Source organism: Macaca nemestrina, chromosome 5 (genome assembly GCF_043159975.1).
Source record: "Macaca nemestrina isolate mMacNem1 chromosome 5, mMacNem.hap1, whole genome shotgun sequence".
Taxonomy (NCBI): Eukaryota; Metazoa; Chordata; class Mammalia; order Primates; family Cercopithecidae; genus Macaca; species Macaca nemestrina.
The window spans coordinates 74424846-74438737 of NC_092129.1; the positions used below are offsets into that span (position 1 = coordinate 74424846).

General features: G+C 42.4%; 1 protein-coding gene across 8 annotated transcripts in view; it reads left to right on the top strand.

Annotated features, from left to right (window-relative positions):
* Positions 1–13892, top strand: part of LOC105478722 (TIAM Rac1 associated GEF 2) — a 322470-nt gene that overhangs the window by 219031 nt on the left and 89547 nt on the right. For all 8 annotated transcript variants that reach the window (XM_024791920.2, XM_024791922.2, XM_011736307.3 and 5 more), the window contains 2 exons: positions 8871–9056; positions 9736–9882. In XM_024791920.2, the coding sequence (XP_024647688.2) occupies positions 8871–9056; positions 9736–9882 (333 nt within the window). The remainder of the gene's footprint in view (positions 1–8870; positions 9057–9735; positions 9883–13892) is intronic.

Consider the following 13892-nt stretch of genomic DNA (forward strand, 5'->3'; position numbering starts at 1 on the left):
AGATGGGATTTTGCCATGTTGGCCAGGCTGGTCTCAAACTCCTGACCTCAGGCAATCTGCCCACCTTGGCCTCCCAAAGTGTTGGGATTACAGGCATGAGCCACCGCGCCCAGCCTGGAAATGTTTTTGACAGGAGAATAAGAATGTTTGGTTTAGTTCGGTGAGCATTTTGTTCAGTGCATACTCTAGGTCAGGCAAATGTGCACAGATTGGAGACTCAAAGAAGTCACTGTCTCTGCCCTCAGGGTGCTCTCAGTCTAGCAGGTGACAGACAGTTGAGCGTACAATTTCAACATAACGCAGTGATTCAGTGCCCATGGCATTCCAGCGCTGTGGAAGACAGAATCGGGAAATGTAGCCTCACGTGCAGTCATGGAAGACCCTGGAGGTGGGATGCTGAGTTGCTTCTTAAAAAATGAGTTTACCAGAAGGAGAATGGAGAGGGGGCTTCCAGGCCAAGGCACAGTGGGAGCAAAGGCAATGTGGTTATAGGTAGGTGGTGAGAGGTAGTCAGGGGAAGTAGGACTGTCTGTCACTCTCTCCTCCCAGTACCACTGCAGAAGCCTCCAGTTTCGCCCTTCATCCAATGCATCTTCCATACAGCAGCCAGACTGGGTTGCATCTGAAAAGCACATCCGGGTCAGGCGCAGTGGCTCATGCCTGTAATTCCAACACTTTGGGAGACCAAGGTGGGTGGACACTTGAGGTCAGGAGTTCGAGACCAGCCTGGCCAATGTGGCGAAACCCCATCTCTACTGAAAATACAAAAAGAATTAGCCAGGTGTCATGGCACATGCCTGTAATCCCAGCTACTTGGGAGGCTGAGGCAGGAGAATCGCTTGAACCCAGGAAGCAGAGGTTTCCGTGAGCTGAGACCACACCATTGCTCTCCAGCCTGAGCAACAGAGTGGTATGTCTCAAAATAAATAAATAAAATAAAAGTAAAAAAATAAAAAGCACATGTGATCCTGTGATTGCCAGATAAAGTCCCTGATAACCTCTCCCCACCTTGACCTTTACCTGCAACTCCCTGAGCCCACCCTTCTGCTCCTTTCTTCAGGTTTTTCCTCAGGCAGCGAGGACTCCCGTGCTGTGCACAAATGTGCCCTGCTCCCCTCCACCCTCTTCATCTGGCTCACCCCTTCTTGACTGTCATGAAGGGTTTAGGGGTCTCTTCCTCCAGGGTGCTGTCCTTGATCGCCCTCTCGCCCACTCCATCAGGGAACCCCACTCCCCTCCCACAGTTCTCCATGTCTGTGCCACTGCTCTCATCTGTGGCTTTGTCATGATTTCTTCATGTGTAAGGTTGTTCCTGCTATAAAATACGTGCTCCTGGAGGAACTGTGACTTTTTTTCATCTCTGAACCTTTGATGCTTTGCTTGAGTTAGTGAATGTGTGGACGCACCTCTGTCTCGTCTGTCCAAGGATCTGTCCTCTTTACTGCAGGAAACAGAGTTCTTCTCTGAGTCAGCCCCCACCCCACTCCCCAGTGTTCTAGGCCTTCCTCCTTCACCCCCGGCTAACAGAACCCCTCCTTTTGCCCTGCCCTGTTCTCATGCTTCCCCTCCCTGTTTTATTAGAGCCTCTGCCTTAGGCCACTATCATATGTGATTTCACAGTAACTCCACAAGGCAAAGATGTAGATATAGCACCCATTTGATGGACAAGTAAATAGACCCTTAGGAGAATTATATGTCTTTTCTTTTTCTTCTTCTTTTTTAGAATTAAATTTTTTCCAAAAAATAGACAGAAGGTCTCTCTACATTGCCCAGGTTGGTCTCGAACTCCTGGGCTCAAGCGATCCTCCCATCTCGGCCTCTCAAAGTGCTGGGATTACAGGAGTGAGCCACTGCGCCCAGACGAGAAGTACATTTTCTGTATAAGTACCACGCACTAACAGATTGTGCCACTGGAGTGGCAAGAAGTGCATTTGCTCATGTCACACAGCTGGTCAATGGCGGAGCTGGGATTTGGACACAAATCTGTGCTCCTAATTCATAGACGCTACTGTTCCGTAAGACTTGGGTAAATCAGATGATGCTTTGCTTGCTAACTAAACCAGGTGATGAATTGTTTTGTATGGAATAGAATCCTAGATTTACTTGTTTTTATAATGTGGATTTTTCAGGTTGATTTGATGGGAATTACATTGATTATAAAACTGAGTGAATTTCTGGGTATGGGAATTATATCTCAAAGGAAAATAGAACAAAACCGAATCTCTCAACTTTAGCTGGTTGTTCTAACTACTGCTGAACTTGAGTGTAATCTATGTCACTAGCTGGTTCTTCTGTGAAGATGGGTTTTAGTATTTGGAAAGCGTAGAACGGGAGATTTTTAGCTTCTTACACCAAGAAGGAAACATGAATTATCTTACAGGACAAACCTAGTAATAGGCAAATGACTACTGCGATTAAATGACTAAATGGCAGAAAATATTTTTCTAGGACTGCTGGGTGTGGCAGGAATGTACTTGTCATCTTTTTTTAAAAAAACATTATTCATTTGTTATTTTTAGCATTAGGCTTCATCCGTCTCCCTCCCACTTTACTACAGGAGACCGTAACCTTTCTGAGTTCATTAAATCAATAAAGCTATGTTAGCAGTAAAGAGGAAAATTTTTCATTGAATTTGTGCCAGTGTTTAAAACGGGAGCGTTCCCCTGTAATTTTGTTATTAGTAACTTCCTTTCACAATGAAAGATAAAGAAAACCGCCTTAGAGTGAGTTTTTTTCAGTCTTCTCATTTTTATGTTTTGAGCATGGGCATTAAAAGAAACAAAAGCTTAATCTCTATAGAAGTTACATTTTTTACTTTTTTTTTTTTTTTTGACAGGGTCTCACTCTGTTGCCGAGGCTGGAGTGTGCAGTGGCCCTGTCTTGGCTCGCTGCAGCCTCGACCTCCTGGGCTCAAGCTATCCTCCCACCTCTGCCTCCCGCATAGATGGGGCTATAGGCGTGCGCCAACCACACCTGGCTGAGTTTTGTATTTTTTATAGAGATGGGGTTTCACCACGTTGACCAGGCTGGAAGTGTTTTTTTTTTTTTTTCTCTTTAAATTTTTGTATCATATCTTGATGCTTGTCTTTAAAAAATAAGAAAACATCTAGAAACTTATCAGTATTTAAAGAATTTAGGAAAAGGGGGTGGGGTGTCTTGGATTAAAAAGAACTGATTTTGGGCATTTTAGTTTTTGATGTTAGAAAAAAATATCTCCAGAAACATCTTGATAAATGTGGTCAGGTAATACATTACTATTTTGGTGATTATTATCATTGAACTCTACTGAATCTCTAAACTAACATACTTAATAGCTAAAAGATTATCTTTTATTTCTTCCTTTACCCTTTAAAATATGTATCTTTGTCTTTCTTTTATGTCACCTTCTGAGGAATTGTTATAAAATGTTTTTCTTTCAAGTTAACATTACTTTAAATTTGGGCTGGCTTTGAATGTCAAGGCTGGTAGGATATTGAAATGATGTAAAGTGTTCAATATGAATAGGGCCACTAAATGAGAGTGTGGTAGTCTTACCTCCTTGTCTGTAGAATACCTAGGGGTATATGGGCAGAAATAAAGTTGACAGGTAAAAATGTAAATGAAAGTTGCTGAGGTCATGGTTAGGATAGTACACAGGTATCTGCCTATGAATCAGAAGACCTGAAATCAGGGGCCCTGTCATAGCTACTTGAGAGTGTCCCTGTGCCCCACATGTTGTTCACATCAGAATCAGCTTTGGGTCTGCTAGGCTGGTAGGGCGAACTTTTTACATGACTTTGGTCAAATTGCTTCTCTTCTGGACTTAAGTTTCACCTGCTGAGAAATGAAGGTATGGTAACATCAACTCCTTTGCAATTTCATTGCAAATGTTAACAGCCTTTCTAAATACTATAAGGTCTGTTGTGAGCCTATGGGTCCAGCACTTGTACCTCTTCCTTCCCTCTAAGGAACCCAAGCATCTGAATCTGGGGCCTCACCATACTTTTACTTGAATACTCCTTCAAGTTCCTCTCTACAACTTTGGTGAGTCTGTGGAAAGAAAAGTCAAATATTTCATATTGGTTCTTATTTAACCACAGATCTTCATTTAAGCTCTGTGACTGATTCTTTCTATAAAGAACCATGAACTTAAAAATAAGATGACTATGATCTTTCAATATGGAATAGATATGTGAGTAAAGATAGTTACTCTGCCACAGAGATCTACAGGGATGAAGACTGTGTAAGTCAGGGGTCTCCAGAGAAACAGAACCAGTGGGATGTGTGTATACATGAAGAGGTGTGTTTATGTGTTTGTGTAGGGAGAGAAAGAGAGAGATCTATTATAAGAAATAGTCTCGGCCGGGCGCGGTGGCTCAAGCCTGTAATCCCAGCACTTTGGGAGGCCGAGACGGGCGGATCACGAAGTCAGGAGATCGAGACCATCCTAGCTAACATGGTGAAACCCCGTCTCTACTGAAAAAATACAAAAAAACTAGCCGGGCGAGGTGGCAGGTGCCTGTAGTCCCAGCTACTCGGGAGGCTGAGGCAGGACAATGGCGTAAACCTGGGAGGCGGAGCTTGCAGTGAGCCGAGATCCGACCACTGCACTCCAGCCTGGGTGACAGAGTGAGACTCCGTCTCAAAAAAAAAAAAAAAAAAAAAAAAAAAAAAGAAATAGGCTCATGCATTTATGGAGAAGGGCAAGTCCAAAGGTCTGCAGGGTAAGTCAGTAAGCTGGAGACCTGGGAGAGCCAATGGTATATAGTTCCAGTCTGAGTCGAAGGCATGAGAATGAAGAGAGCTGACGGTGTAGTTCTGGGCTGAAGACTGGCAGACTCAAGATTGAGGAAGAACCCATGTTTCGTTCAAGACTGAAGCCAAGGGGGAAAAAAAGCCAGTGTCCCAGTTTGAAGACTGTCAGGGGGGAGGAGTTCTCTGTTACTTGAGGGGGTGTCAGCCTTTTTGTTCTCTTCAGGTGGTCAACAGATTGGATGAGGCCCACCCACATTAGGGAAGGCAATCCGCGTTACTCAGTCTACCCACTTAAATGTTAATCTCCCCCCAAACATCCTCAGAGACACACCCAGAATAATGTTTGACTAAATATCTGGGTACCCCATGGCCCTATCAAGTTGGTATGTAATATTAACCATTACACAGGTGGATCACTTTGAGCTCGGGAGTTTGAGACCAGGCTGGGCAACATGGCAAAACCCAGTCTCTACAAAAAAATGCAAAATTAGCCAGGCGTGGTGGCATGCACTTGTGGTCTCGAGAGGCTGAGTTGGGAAGATCAATTGATCATGGGAAGCAGAGGTTGCAGTGAGCCGACAGTGCCACTGCACCTGCAGTCGGGGTATCAGAGTGAGACCCTGTCTCACAACAAAAACAAAAACAAACTAACAAACAAACAAACAAAACACGCTCCAGTCAGGATAAAGATAAGAAGATAAGGAACATTGCTGAAATAGAGAAGTCATAAGGTTACTTTTCCTTTGCTTTTTATACTAAATTAAATTTTAAATGAACTCTACAGTGTACAGTTTATTGAGATACTGGTTGTCTTGAAACTTAATAAGATATAATCAAAACAACAAACGTCTTGATTTTTATAAGGTCTCCTTTGGGCTATTGGGGTGTTCCAGTCCTGTTGACTTTCCCACAAACCTAAGCATCTGGGTCCGTGTTCTTCCTCTGAATTCACCTGTATTTTGTCCCAAGCTTTGGGTGGAGAGGTCTATGAGTGCTGAAGATTATTTAAGTGTTTCTGACAAAACTTTATGATTCCCTGTGTATGGTTTGGGACGGAACTGTCTTTACCTCTCAGTGCTGCTTTGATGTGTAGTCACATAAATACATTAAATAGTGCTTTCAAAAATACTTTTAAAACTACAGGACTCAGTGCAAATACAAGAGATTGTCTTCTTCCCCAATCTATGGTGATTGGCATAGACCTGGATTTTAGTTTATTTTATTTTGTCTTTTTTTTTTTTTCCTGAGATGGAGTCTCACTCTGTTGCCCAGGCTGGCGTGCGGTGGTGTGGCCTCGGCTCACTGCAGCCTCCGCCTCCTGGGTTCAAGTGATTCTCCTGCCTCAACCTCCTGAGTAGCTGGTATTATAGGCGTGTGCCACCACAGATGGCTAATTTTTGTTTGTTTTTTTGTATTTTTAGTAGAGATGGGGTTTCACCATGTTGGTCAGTCTGGTCTTGAACTCCTGAACTCAAATGATCTGCTTGCCTCAGCCTCCCAAAGTTCTGGGATTATAGGTGTGAGCCACCGCTCCTGGCCTTTTTTGTCTTTTTAATCCATCATGGATGGCATGGGCATCTTTACCTTCTGGTATCCAAGGACTCCTTCATTTTCTTTTTCTTTCCTTTTTTTCTTTTTGGAGAGAGTGTCACTCTGTTATCCAGGCTGGAATGCAATGGCATGATGTCAGTTTTCTTCATCCTCCATCTCTTGGGCTCAAGCAATCCTCCTACCTCAGCCTCTCAAGTAGCTGGGACTACAGGCATGCACCACCATGCCCGGCTAATTTCTGTATATTTTGTAGAGACAGGATTTTGCCACGTTGCCCAGGCTGGTCTCAAACTCCTGGGCTCAAGCAATCTGCCCTTTGGCCTCTCCAAGTGCTGGGATTACAGGCGTGAGCCACCGTGCCTGGCCACTCATTCATTTTCTTTCCTCTTACATCTTCACCCTCTATACAACCTTCAGAAAATATCTGATAAAGTGTTTTACACTGAGGCATAAATGAGTGTGATAAACTTTAATGCATTATTCAATCTAGGAATGTCTACATATTATTAGAAGACAAAGGAATCCATCTATAATTGTGGATTTTCAGGAATCATCTGGAGAGAAGATGTTTGGGAAACAGAACTGAGATTATAGTTTTTACTGAACCTTAAGTAAAGTGTCAGTTTGTACCCATCTGTCACTCTGGAATTCTCTAATATGGCAGGACCCGGAAGAGACTTGCAGTTTCAGTTTGAACTGTCTTGTTAGTCTAGAACAGGAGTCATCAGTAAGGCCGTGCACCAGAATCCCAGGATGTGCTTATGAAATGTAAACTTTCCTAGACCTCAGACCTAATGGATAGAATCTTCAGGTGTAGGACCTGGGCATCTGCATTTTTAAAAGCCAACAGGTCATTCTGTCCATTCAAAACTGATACCAGTAGGCCACCACGTTGCTAATATGGGTATACAGGATCTTAAGTGAGGTTAAATTCTTTATGGATGTTGACATTGTTTCAATGCACCTTGGAATGTCACTGTTTTGCTGACAAATGATGATGATGATCAAGAAATTCTTTGTTTAGATCTTGTGACTGTTTTTCTTTCATGCAGAAAAGTTGTGCAGCGACCAACCTAAGAAATAGATACAGAGAACTTGCAGAAGGTCTGGGAAATGCCCAGAATTTGTAATACTTTTCTATGGGGAGAGATTGGAGGGGGCAGAGTGTCCAGTGTTGGAAATCCTTCAAAGTATCATTTATCCAGAATGAAGGATTCACCTAGAAAGCTTAGTGTGAAAGGCTAAGGTCCATTTTGGTGCTCAGCAACATGGCAGAACTGAAGCTGCAACTGTTAGACCTGAAATAACCTCACTCTTCACACTGAATCCTTTACTGCAAGCATTGACTTACAGACCTTCTCTTGAGTGTTGAGATTGCTCTTAAGACCTTTTGAATCACAGCTTTCTGTTCTTTTCGTTCTTCTGCTGAGTCCCTGTATTGGCAAGTCCCAAGAGCCTCTCTTCACCTATTATTAATAATTTATCTTTGCATGAAGGTAATACTTGTAGGTAATGCATTTTGACATCCTTGGGAGAAAGGAGAGTGGCTCCCAGAGTTTGGCTGCATTTCTTTACTAAATCATGACTTACGTTTTGAAGAAGTTCATAGGAACTTCTGTGGTGTAAACAGCTGCATATACTTTAGTTTTATTTAGATGTACAGATGGTGGTTATTCTCCAAGATACTTAGGAGTGTTCTAAGTAAAAGTTCTATTTGCCCTTATCCCTGAAGTCCATTTGCTTCTTATTGTTTTGAGTCATTTACTCAGAATGAACAGAAACATGAAGTCACTACTTTCATTTATCTGGCATCTGTTTGTGTGCAGTTCAGTTAATCCAGTTTAGGATCAGGGACTGTAGATGTGAAGGGAAATGAAGCAAAGTGAAAAAGCTGACTTGCAAATTGCATCCTGTTTTAAGTCAGGATGGTTAGAGTGTTGGCATTCTCCAAACATCATGCCTTTTTGGCATGTCACTGTATTGGGACCACTGGCTTTTTGTTTTTGTTTTTGTTTGGCTATCCTGATGAAGTGTAGTGCCAGATGACCCAGTGCATTTTTTTTTTGTTGTTTTTTTCTTTGAGACAGAGTCTTGCTTGGTCGCTCAGGCTGGAGTGCAGTGGCGTGATCTTGGCTCACTGTAACCTCCGCCTCCTATGTTCAATCGATTCTCCTGCCTCAGCCTCCAGAGTAGCTGAGATTACAGGTGTCTGTCACCACACCTGGCTAATTTTTGTGTGCATATATATATACACACACACACACACATATACACATACACATATATACACACACACATATATATTTTGTTTGTTTATTTGTTTTTTAGTAGAGATGGGGTTTCACTGTGTTGGTCAGGCTGGTCTTGAATGCCTGACCTTCAGCGATCTGCCCACCTCACCTCCCAAAGGACCCAATACATTTGGATGGGAGGGATTGAGATGGGGTGAGCAGGCAAGGCTAATTTAAACCATGCAGACCAGCTGAAACTATTTTTTCTTCAAGTTTGTGAAAGGGATCACGTTTTCATTTTAACCCATGAAAACTTTTAATTTTTATTTAAATCACCTCTGTTTTTGCTTTAAGATCCAGCAATGGGAGCAGAATCTTGAGAAATTTCACATGGATCTGTTCAGGATGCGCTGCTATCTGGCCAGCCTACAAGGTGGAGAGTTACCGAACCCCAAGAGTCTCCTTGCAGCCGCCAGCCGCCCCTCCAAGCTGGCCCTCGGCAGGCTGGGCATCTTGTCTGTTTCCTCTTTCCATGCTCTGGTAAGTTCCTAAGGAAGGCTGTTTCTGCAGCATTCGGGGAGAGCTGCGGATGCTCCCCCTTTCTTTGGCTTGTTGCCATCAGCGCTTGTGGGACTTGACCCAACAACGGAAACCTAGAGGCCAGGTCACCCAGAGGCCACGGGCCTGGGGATGAAGGAGACCAGACATCGTGCTGTAGAGCCCCCAGTTTCTCTACTGCTTAGAGTCCAGCAGCTAGTGGACAGTTACTGCATGTTCATCTCTGTCTGCCTCTCCGTGTGTTCCACCTCATACCATCAGGAAAGTGGGATGCTGGAGAAGGAGCAACAGTGGGGTGAAGATTAAAGGATGGATTAAAGGTTGTTTTCTCTGTCCTGCAGAGCGCCCCGTTGGGTTTTTTGAAGTCACTCCCATTTTGGTGCCTTCTGTGTGTTGTGTCAGCTCAGCCTAGGGGTCTGTAGTGGTTTTGCTGACACTGCTGCCCACCATGGAGAGACCTGAATGTCATGACTTGTGTTATCCAGATGAGAGCTGTCTATATGGTGGATGCTTTCCTGGCATTTCAGACATGCAGTAGCTTTTGGCGATGGTCAGAATGCGTTTATAGCAAGCAGAGCTCGCTTCCTTAGGGCAACTGTTAGTTTTTTCTGCCACTCAAATACTAAGCCTTTAGATTTTTTTAAACTGTGTTTTACATTAGGTATGTTCTAGAGATGACTCTGCTCTCCGGAAGAGGACACTGTCACTGACCCAGCGAGGGAGAAACAAGAAGGGAATATTTTCTTCGTTAAAAGGGCTGGACACACTGGCCAGAAAAGGGAAGGAGAAGAGACCTTCTATAACTCAGGTGAGCTCTTCAGCATGGGAACAGCATACTAGAGTGAAATTCCTGAAACCCTTAATTTTCCGCCTGCTATAAATAATCAATGTTCATTCTCTGTTAAGAATGAAATCAGGCCAGGTGGGGTGGCGCATGCCGTAATTCTAGCAGATTGGGAGGGCAAGGCAGGAGGATCACCTAAGCCCAGGAGTTCAAGAGCAGCCTGGGCAACAGAGTGAGACCCCATCTCTACAAATAGCCAAGTGTGGTAGTGTGCGCCTATAGTCCCAGCTACTCTGAAGGCTGAATTGGGAAGATCGCTTGAGCCCGGGAGGTCAAGGCTGCAGTAAGCCATGATTTTGCCACTGCACTCCAGCCTGAGTGACAGAGCGAGACCCTGTCTCAAAAATAAAAATGAAAATGAAAGTTGATTCAAAGGAATCAATTCTTAGCATGCTCTTTTTTTTTTTTGCCCAACGAAAGTGCACCAGTTGCCGCATCTATCCTGGCACTCCCGAAGAGGTAGTCATACTGCATGCAGTGCTTAAGAACAGAAAAAAATAAGAATAATCAGAAAATAATCCACACTTTTCCTTCCCTCTAGTACTAATATTTATTTTCTCATAGATTTTATATTAAAATAAATGGAAAATTAATAATAAGAGGAGTGGCAGCTCAATTCTGTTGCTAGTGCTGTGGATTTTGCTCACTAAATCCTTACAACATGGCCTTGGGGTTTTGTCGTCCCATTTTAGAGATGAGGAGACTGACACTTGAAGAGGTTAGTTACATCACTTACCTTCCCCTGTTCACCAGCACCAAAGGGCATGGCCGGGACTAGTTTTTGCCTAAGTCCATGGTCTTGAAACACTGGAATATTGCTGGTGCTTATTTTTCCCTTGGGGAGGGGTGGCTCTTGTAACATTTTCTTTTTCTTTCTTTCTTTTTTTTTTTTTTGAGATGGAGTCTCGCTCTGTCACCCAGGCTGGAGTGCAGTGATGCGATCTTGGCTCACTGCAACCTCCGCCTCCTGGGTTCAAGCGATTCTCCTGCCTCTGCCTCCTGAGTAGCTGGGACTACAGGTGCACACCACCACGCCTGGCTAATTTTTGTATTTTTAGTAGAGACAGGGTTTCACCTGTTGGCCAGGCTGGTCGTGAACTCCTGACCTCAGGTGATCCACCCATCTGGGCCTCCCAGAGTGCTAATTACAGGCGTGAGCCACCGTGCCTGGCCTCTTCTAACGTTTTTATTAAGGAAAAGTAGCCTAAGCATGTGTTGGTGAAATGCGGCCCAAGTATTGTAAATTGTTTTCAGAACATTTTGAATATATGTATTTCATGGTGCACCTGTATTTCATGATGCAGGTGCATGATAATGGATTTTATCTTGCTGACTGATATGTTTTAGGATTACTATGTTTCAAAGCTGTTGAAAAAATAAGTTATATGATGACCTGATCATTCAGGTGAATAGGGAAAAGGTTTGCAATTAAGTGTGAAGAAGTTTTTGCTTTTATTTTCAATGAGCTGCTGTTTTTCTGATTATGTTTTCAATATCATTGGAAAGAGAGTCACATTTTATTGGATCTTTGTTTTCTAATTTGTGTATGGCTATTTATTTGATAATGCTTTTGTGAATTACGTAAGTAAAAGGGCCAGTATCAATTCCTTTGACCTGTTTAAAACCTTGAAACAATAAAGTTAGAGGTGGTGGGGAGTGGGCTGGTTCATTAACAGCAGAATCACAGGAAACTTCTTTTATGTGGCCACCATTTTTGTATACTGATATACAAAAATAATATCAGATTTTAAAATTGTGGTTCTACTTGAAATTATTATTATTTTTTTCTTTTTTGAGACAGAGTCTCTGTCACCCAGGCTGGAGTGCAGTGGTGTAATCTTGACTCACTGCAACCTCCACATCCCAGGTTCAAGCAATTCTTGTGCCTCAGCCTCCCAAGTAGCTGGGACTACAGACTTTAGCCACCACATTCAGCTAATTTTTATATTTTTAGTAGAGTCAGGGTTTCACCATGTTGGTCAGGCTGGTCTCAAACTTCTGGCCTCATGTGATCCACCTGCCTCTACCTCCCAAAGTACTGGGATTGCCACTGTGACCAGCCTGTAATTTAATTTAATTGTAAAGAGTAATCTTATTTGTTGGTTGTAATGGAAATGTATTTCCTCATTATTGACTGTCGTCAACTGCAAACCCTTTGCTAATTGTGGGCCTATGCTTTCTTTATTTTAAAAAAATCGTTTTTGTAGAAATGGGAGTCGGGGCGGTCTCCCTATGTTGCCCAGGCTAGTCTCAAACTTCTGGCCTCAATCCGTCTTCCCACCTCAACCTCCCAAAGTGCTGGGATTATAGGCCTGAGCCATAACACCGAGCCCTTATGCTTTGTGAACTGAACTTCTTTGATGGTTAACTGATGTCCTTAAGGTATTTTAATCAAGACAGTATATTCTATATAATTAAATAATAACTTGATAAATAACTTGCTTACTTTTCTTAGATATAGACATTCTGCTAATTAGATATGAGCCTAATATGGTTTTTACCCAGCATGTGTTGTAATTTGTTCTCAACATAGATTTTTTGATAAACAAAAGCATTTGGTTGAACATTTTTTGTTTTAAAAAGATATGAAACTAATTACAGTGTCGGTATTTATATAACTGAATGAAGTTGATTTAGTAGGTATTTCTAAATGTTTACATTGTTTTTAATGTTAATTATGCCACTACAAAATTTAGAAGGTGAAATTTGGAAAAGGCAATTGTTTTTAGTTCTTCTACCCAAACAAACCACTTTTAACATTTAGCTGTATTTTCTTCCAAGATCTATTCTGTGCACATTTAAAAAAGTAGGTATGAGCTTGATTTTGGTGGTTCTGTTTCACACCTTCAGAAACATGTACTTTTTGGTTAAAAGCGATATCAAGAATGAATAAATGAATTTATTTATTTATTTATTTATTTATTTATTTATTTATTTGAAACAGTCTCATGCTGTTGCCCAGGCTAGAGTGCAGTGGCATGATCTCAGCTCACTGCAACCTCTGCCTCCCGGGTTCAAGTGATTCTCTGCCTCAGCCTCCTGAGTAGCTGGGACCACAGGTGGGTGCCACCAGGCCCGGCTAATTTTTGTATTTTTAATGGAGATGGCATTTCACTATTTTGGCCAGGCTGGTCTTGAACTCCTGACCTCAGGTGATCTGCCCACCACAGCCTCCCAAAGTGCTGGGATTGCAGGCCGACTTAAATGATAGATGACATAAAAAGTAAAACGTAACTATGTAGGAAATTAAAACTTTAAGCGTATTAGAATAATAGTACAAATTGTGATATGAAGCTCTTCTAAAATGTTATAGAACTTTAGTTTTTCAGTAATGAGAAAGGGTAGCTGGCAAGTGAACATTACAGGGCCATTTCATTGTCTTTTCATCCCCTGTCTGTCAGATATTTGATTTAAGTGGCAGCCATGGATTTTCTGGAACTCAGCTACCTCAAAACTCCAATAACTCCAGTGAGGTAAACTTTGCTGTAGATGGCCGCCATCTTGTTTTACATGAATGACACAAATGCTAACTTAAGTGAGGAATGCTGTTTCAGAATCTTTACATGAACTCCTTGAAAATAGATTTATAATTAAAATGGTCCCAGTAGGTATTCTCTAAAGAGATGGTCTTAAATGCCAAGCATCTTGGAGGTATCTAACCTCACAATAACTCCATTTTAAAATCAGCAACATGACTAGACTGAAGTCGTAATAGCATCTTTAATTTATACATCTCTATTCCTCAGCAGTACTTATCTTCATTTGAGAGTTCAGTGAATACAAAATTGCATTTTCCTTTCAGGGTTGTCAGGGATCTTCACACAGATAGTACATTCTCTGCTGTGTGTCTCAGGCGCTGTCAAGTGGGGCCTGAGTAGTGTCTCCTCATCCCCAAAATTGCTTCTGACCAAACAAATCCTCAGAATGATTTCTGAATGAAATCCTAGAGTATGAAATCCTGGATGTGCCTATGC